Source organism: Anastrepha ludens, chromosome 2 (genome assembly GCF_028408465.1).
Source record: "Anastrepha ludens isolate Willacy chromosome 2, idAnaLude1.1, whole genome shotgun sequence".
NCBI lineage: Eukaryota > Metazoa > Arthropoda > Insecta > Diptera > Tephritidae > Anastrepha > Anastrepha ludens.
In genome coordinates, this window is record NC_071498.1 from 122,834,211 (window position 1) to 122,842,168 (window position 7,958).

Below are 7,958 nucleotides of genomic sequence, written 5' to 3' on the forward strand. Positions count from 1 at the left end.
CAATCCTGTGCAGATGACTAAGCAATCTGCAATGGCCTGTGAGCACTTCTAGTTCATCCTTGGAGAAGGTTATGGTAGAAAACTCCTTTTTTATTGTACCTCCCCAGTAACGGAAGTAAGGAGAAAGGATTTTGCCTGGCGTAACCCCATAATTTCATGTCAGTTAACCTCCCTCAGCTCTTCACTCCTAAGCTTCTCCTTGATGGTGTGTTGTCCTATAGCAAAGAGTGGTTCGGTTCCTATTGGTAGCGAGGTCACTGCCTCTCTAGTCAATGCGGCCGCTACTTCGTTCCCAGTTGAACCCCTGTGCCCTGAGACCCAAATGCGCATGATACGATAAGATACACCCAACCTCGATACACCCAAGAACCAGTGAGGACTTAATCTCACAGAAAGACAGTGCCTTGAGTGCCGCCTGACTGTCGCTTAGAAAACAGCTCGCTCATGCCGGAGATTCCTGTTTAAATGGATCTCTGCACAACTGGTTAGATGCGCAACCCATAAACCCAAGCGACTATAGTGACTACCCAATGAAACACAGTCAAGTACATAGATGATAACAAAATATATTTCATACGGCTAACCACCAGTTGGTATATATTATAAAAAAAAGATAAAGGGACCCATACACGACACCATTAAGATCGATCCACATCCCGCACTAGCAGACTTGTACAACATTTATTTCTTACAAGAAGTGCGCGGAGAAGATCGTTTAAATAAAAATACAATAGAATTCGGAACTTTTAATTTTCCACAATCATGGCATCGATTCACATAATTCGAGAAATTCGATATTGCACCAGCGACATGTCAATCGGTTGGCATAATCACTTCATGGCCCCAGCTTACTGATATGGTGTATGGGCCTCTTTACAAAAGATTACATATAATTTCACGCTGATGGCACCAACATATTTGTACATTTTTTTATTTGGATCTGTGCACAATATTTTTTTCGCCAATTTTAGTGCTGTTCCGCTGATTATATTTACGAAAGAATCTTGTTAAATTGTGGGACGACTGCGGGAAACGAAGATGTACCAAATCACCGATACTTTGCAATGGCGGGTGGACCACCATTGACCTTCGTTGTCGGGTGATTGTAAACTCACCTTCATTGAATCTCTTACGTTTGGTTTCGAAATCCATTTCCAAAGGACTCGAGAGGCGCATAGAGGTAAATGCACGTGGTAATTTTGTTTCAAGGCTTTTTCTCATTGCTTCAGTAAGACGTTTGTTCTTAGTGGGTTTATATAAAGCTGAATCTAAGCCCAATGTTCGATGTGGGAATGGGGTTGCTGCTTGGGTTATCTTAATATATCCATAATCTTTATACCTGGGTTTATAAGTATTTTCAATATTTATCTGATCAAAGTGTGCTCGCCTCTGTAGTGACCCTTCAGAATGGTCAGATGATGTACTGGTAAAAACTTTTCCATCAGAGTTGCGCGGTGACGCACCCTTACTGTGGCGTTTTACCTGACCTGGGTCGGAATTGGGAGGCGTTATTTTTAAAATTGATCGTTGTTTCACTATGTTTCCTTCACTGCGTATTTCGTATGCAATCGTATTCGTATTTTGGGAGTTCGATAAACGCGACATGTTATTTAAATTTAATTTTTTTTCAGTTTTTTTCTTTTTATGCTTATTCGATTTACTGAAAAGTACAATCCTTCAAAAAAAAGAATACAATATATATTTTATATTGTGTAAACAATTTGCTGTTACAATACAATATTTTTCAGTACAGAATTATATAAAAATCAATATTTGAGTTACAGCTTTTTTATTGGGTATGGGAATAAGATTCTGTCCTCTAAGGTAGTGATGGGCAAACTCAGCACATTTGCATTGTGCAGCAGCGTGTGCTTCTGCGTGCTAAAAGTGCTAGGTGAAGGGGGATAACAAAGCACAGGGAAGAAACAGAAAAATTGAGCGAGTTGTGTCTGTGTTTGTATCCTGAATGAGAGAGCAATTATTAATGAATTCTTACCAGGGATGACAACTTTTAACTTCATATCAAAAAATTTCTAAAAAATTTGGTTTTTTGGTAGATTTTTCTTCAACAACTAAATTAAATACATATTACACTTTCTATTATAATAATGAATTAAGATAATAAACAACAATAGACATGCAATAAAACATTTCAAAAGTTCGCGTAATACTGTTTTTAAATGCAAGATGTAAAGAAGATTAAGGCCTCTGAAAATATTTCATTTGAGACTAAATTAAAATCTTACATATTGGAAAGCAATGACTGTTAAATCTTCAATAATATTGATCACTGCATATACTGACGAATCTGTAAATTATTCACACTTATCTTATGATTACTTAAATGGTTTTTGAGATCGGATATATTTTTTTAAATTGATGTTTTTTAAATTGAGCTAAGAAATCCAGAAAATCAATTTTTTTAGCAAATTACTTTATACAACTGCAAACTCTCTTCAGCTACCAAAGTTTGTCAAATGTTTCAGAATTTTTAGCTACTGACTGATACCATTTTTTCTTTTGTTTGTCATAAAAAATAGACGTGATTGACAACTAATTTCGTCCATCTAAATCGTATACACTCTGATATGCACAACTGCGTATAAAAAATAAACAACCAAGAGTATATACCTACATATGTATATAAATCATAAATAATAAAATCAACAATGCCCAAAATTGATTCCCACATTTAACAACTGCGGCAACTCTTACTCATAAGTTTTGACATTTCATAAATAAAATCCGTTTTTTCGTAATTTCTGCACTTTTTGACGATATTCTTTGAGACCGTAAGTTACGTATTATTTTCGCATAAAAAACCACTTATATTAAGTGTATTTGTATGGTGTGGATGCAGTGAAAGTGCTGAAAATTCTATTTAAAAATTTGAAACGGCGAACGTCAAAACAAAGTGCACAGTGCTCAAAAGAACTTTTTTATGCAAATATGTAGACGGAGAATCACAATGCTTTGTATGTAAAAAACGTGTGGTGTGTAAGGTTTTTTTTATCGACTTGCATTGTTGAGTTCTATCAAAAAATTTTTAACCAAAAATATTCTAATTTACGAAAGTTTGCTGCAGAAATAATAACAATGTTTGGCTCGACTTTTTTCACTGGTAAAACTTAATAAGTGTAGGTTAAGAAATCGACTATCCGATACTAATTTAAGAAATATATTGCGTTTAGCTGCAGCGCAAGAGGAGTCTCCCAATATAGAGATACTAACAAAAAAACAATAATAAATTTTAACATATATTTATCCTTTATTCTTTTGAGCAAACATTATTTTACTAGTTATGAAAAGCTTTCATTCGAAAATAGTTTATTTTAAATGTTGAATAAATATTTCGAAATAATAACTATTTATTTGAAATTAAAAAAATGTGTATGTACTTTGTCATACTGTGCGCATTGCCATATGCGTCTGGTTTGAATATGAGAGCAAGTAAGTACTCACCAAGAATACCCACTCTACTAAGATAATTTCCTCAATGTTTTTTGAAAAAATCCCCTATTTTTTATGGAAACATGTTTTCCCACCAATGTCAGGTAACTAAATTTTCCTTTTTAACAACATTAAATTTATAACATGCATTGTTTAAATAAAACATGGCTGGTTGAGATTACTGTTCGCTGTTGTGGCCAGCATTTCTTAAAACAATTCACTAACATAAAGACATACGATATACATACATACTTATATGTAAACGAAGACAATTTTTTCATTCAGAAAAATATACACCGATTTGTCAGTACAAATTTTTCTCCACATAGTTTGAAACTATGAAACTTTGACATGCGAATGTTCAAACTTCTTGATTATAAAATCGCCTATGCTTCTTGATTACAAAAATTATCAAAAGTAAATAAAATAGAAATTTGCAAAAGATGATGTTAATATTCAAAGAAGCGTTTCCAATAAAAAAAAAACGAAAAACATTTTATTATTTAATATGAACGATCTAGCAAATCCCAACACTTCAAAATCCCCTAACATGGAATGAAGTCCCCTTATCTGGTAACTTTGCTATTGGCAAAGCTTCACTCTCTTTTTTACAAACACATATGCGTTGCTCAGAACTGATTAATATACGTACACGCCTATTGCTTACCCTTCTGATGTAAGTTTGTCGCCCCCTCATCTAGCACTTTGCTAGCACACTCTGCTGCCCGTCCCTACTCTAAGGTGACGAATTATTTAAACAATTAAATATTGCATGGTACGAGAATTACGTGAAGTATGTGGCATTGGAAGCTACAACTTTACTCCATCTTTCAGGCAGCATACGAATTCCTCTGACGAAAAATTCTAGATCTTTTGACTTGATCCATTCATTGAACCAAGTTCCGATGCTCTCGTAAGAAGTGAACCGTTCTCCAATAAGGGCTGACTGCATTGATCAGAAGAGATCGATATCCGAAGGTGCAATGTCTGTGGAATACGGCGGATGCGGCAAGATTTCCCAATACAGTCCCGCGAAATATGGGTGGGCCATATAGCGTTTGCTTTTTGAACCACCTATTATTTTGAGAATGGTAACACAAATGACATGTCAAATGTGTTCATAATTTACTTAAAGGTTTGATATTTACGAAATGAGACGATATACGCTTGAACAAATTTGGGAAATATTGAAAACCTATTTCCAAAGTGGTGAGTCTTCTTCTTATTCCGCGGTTACAGTAAATGGCGAGCATTACCGTGACATGCTCAACGAGTTTTTGTTTCCAAAAATTGAAGAGGATGACATGGACGACATTTGGTTTCAACAGGACGGTGCAACTTGTCACACTGCCAAAGTTACACTTGAACTTTTGGCTACCGTTTTTAAATTCCGATATCAATTGGCCGCCTCGGAGATGTGATTTAAGCCCGTTGGACTATTTTTTGTGGGGAGCCGTTAAGGACAAATACTATGCGAACCATCCAGAAACGACTGATGCTTTAAAACACGAAATCGAAATTGGCATTCATGAAATTGGTGCCCAAACAATCGAAAATGTGCTTAAAAATTTGGTTGATCGAATGGCCTACTGTAAAGGCAGTCATTTGAACGATATTATTTTTCATTCATAAATGACAATGTTCAATCTTCAAAATAAAAAAAAAAGTTTGAAAAAATATTGATTAGTTTTTTTTTTTTATAGCCGATTCAAAAAGTAAATTTTACATGGCCCACGCTATATTTCTGGACCGATTTAGCAACATGTGACCTGGCGTTGCCATGCAGCAAAATCTGTTTGTCATGTCTACCGTCCCATTTTGGTCGCTTTTCTTTGAGAGCTCAATTCAATGCATTAGCTGCAGTCGGTAACGATCGCCAGTGATGGTTTCAGATGGTTTAAGGAGTTCATAATAGATGACGCCCTTCTGATCCCACCAGATGCACAACATAACCTTTGAAGCCTGTCGATGAACCTGGCTCACCTGGCAGGCTCCAACATTTTTGACGCTCACGATTATCATAATATAATATATCCATTTTTCATCGCCAGTGATGCAGATGATGCAGAAAATATTTTCGTTTGTACCGTTCAAGAGGCATCTCATACGTTACCAAACGTCTCTCGATATCCCTCTCCTTCAATTGATGTGGCACCCAGTTACCTGCTTTCTGGACCATTCCGATCGCGTGCAAGCCGACGGTTGATCTGTCAACATCCCACTCTTTGGACATATCATCAGAGGTTCGTCCTACGTCTTCATCCAATAATTGTTGTTGAGTATCTTCGAATTTTTTCGGTGCCCCGTGGAGATCTTTCTCACTCACGTCGAAATTTCCACTTTGGAAGTGTCGAAACCACTCTTTAAAAGTTGCGTTTGATGGAGCATGATTACTGTAAATATTGATCAATATACAACACGTTTCAGCTGCACTTTTCTTTAGAAGGTAATAATGAAGCATGGCTTCCCGCAATTGCTGTTTTTTCGTGACGAACGTAGACATTTTTGACGTCAGATAAAAAAGGATCTTTACGCTTCAAAAGAATGTCAAATACTGCGATCGAGACCTCACATATTCACCTTCAAATCACCAGTATATTACTAAAGCGAACACAGAAATAGTATCAGCAGCGATATCTCCATACCCAATATTTTTAATTAAAAATTTTTTTTATATCAGTGCGTATTTCTAATGAGCTTTAAAACTTTGAAATTTTTAAATAATATTCAAGAATAAGTAATATTGTAAAATAATATTCAAGTTTTTGGACTTATTGTAGTTTTCTCAGTATAACTTAGGATAACCGTTCAAGTATTCCCGAAATTCATACTTCTCATTGCTCACTACACTTGTAAGTAATTAACTTTGTATATTCCCTTTTTCATCGCAAACCCTATGAAAACATGGGATGAAAAGCCCTCCCCGTCTAACCTACTAATGATGTCACCCTCTGTGATATGCGGAAAAAGTTAATTTTTTATAAATTTATTCCTAAGCATGTTTAATACACTGAAAAAGTAATTTTCTAATATTCGAAGTAGTTCCGAAATCTCAACAGTTAAAGACCTCCTTTTCGGAGCTCTATGTTAACCATGAACCTTAAGTTTGAAGTTTTAACGCGGTTTTTCTAAAATTATGTTTTTCCCTGTGATCTCCACGATATTTGAAAAACAGCATGGCGAAAGTATGCAGAAAGTGACCGTTAACCGGCTCTCAGCGAATTTTAAAGAATAAGCTGATTGGCTGACATAACTGCAGTCTTGACAGCGGTTTGTCTACGAAAAAACTGAGATTATGTTGGTGACTTACGAAAAATCTCAATGGTCTCCGCTCATGTTACTTCGTCAACGACTGATTGCACGAGAGTGTGAATACATGTAAAATGAGCGAGTAAAATTGTGCTGTCAAATCCCCCTGCCATTAAACCAGGTTTAATCATCCTTGAAAACCCAGTTACAACGGTTTTTGTGGTAGATTTTGATTGAATGAAAGAGCCCCGTTAGATTTAGATTTATTGGAGGTTAGCACTTTGACCCCCGTGAACATTCTCAACTTACCCTTGGGGAGAGTTATGAGCTTTTTAAACCTCTTTTGGTTTCGTTAGGGAATAAATTACGCAGTATTGCCATGGTCTCTCTGGTCGTTTGCGGCGAGTCGCTGATGTGTGTGAAGTAAGGATATTCTTGCTTTGTTGGGACTGTGAAGTGGCTATTGATATTTTTGATTGTTGTTTCTGTCCTTTAGATGACCAATAAGTTCACTTTTGCTTATATACACCCCCATTTAAAGGAAAATGGGCTTATTCACTCTAAAATATAGTGATAACCATGGGAAATCGAAAAATCGTAATCTTTAGACTTAACCGCTTAAGCGATTTCAATTTTGAAGAGGTGAAGTCTAAAATCCTTCCTCAATATTTATGCACACTACTTTTTGGAAGTCCCAGGGCAGAGACGCTCTTACGCACGGACTGACGCGGATTATCGTGCAAATTTGTAGCGACAAGTTCAATATTTTCATTTGTTCTCGATGTCCCTCTGGATCCCGGCTGTGGGCTGTGTGCCAACTCGTTACCTGGAACCATCGAACTCATGAACGTAAAAAAAGTCTACGACGAGTAGTTGCACACGAATCATGAGCCTTGGAACACGCTTTGATTGCGAAAGTATGTTTTCCACCGTCCACTACAATATCGTGACTAAATAACTCGCACGAATATCGTAGCTATCGCGGTCCCCTCCTCGCTCTTATGCTCAGCAGTTAGGGAGAAAATTTAAAATTAAAACTTAATATACGTTGAAATTTGGTAAACCTACTATACCGAATGGTGTTAGCTAATCCATCGGGTCGGTAAAAATTGGAAGGGACTTCTCCGATCTGTTTGTAATTAAGCGAGGTTTGAGACGAGAGTTCTTCTTTGTTGTGTAAATTCTTTAATCTGATACTGGGAACGATTCTTCAAACTGTAGAACTAAGTTACTCAGGTCACATATTTGATAAAAGCCTT

General features: G+C 36.3%; 1 protein-coding gene across 1 annotated transcript; it reads right to left on the reverse strand.

Moving 5' to 3' along the window:
- Positions 1-611: 611 nt before the first annotated feature.
- Positions 612-1,665, reverse strand: LOC128859317 (uncharacterized). Its single transcript, XM_054096230.1, has one exon. It carries the CDS (start codon positions 1,603-1,605, stop codon positions 931-933), a length of 675 nt encoding a protein of 224 aa, XP_053952205.1. The 5' UTR covers positions 1,606-1,665; the 3' UTR covers positions 612-930.
- Positions 1,666-7,958: the final 6,293 nt, after the last annotated feature.

Excerpts from the sequence above, each read along its gene's own strand:
- LOC128859317 (XM_054096230.1), bottom strand. The coding sequence starts at position 1,605 with ATGTCGCGTTTATCGAACTCCCAAAATACGAATACGATTGCATACGAA.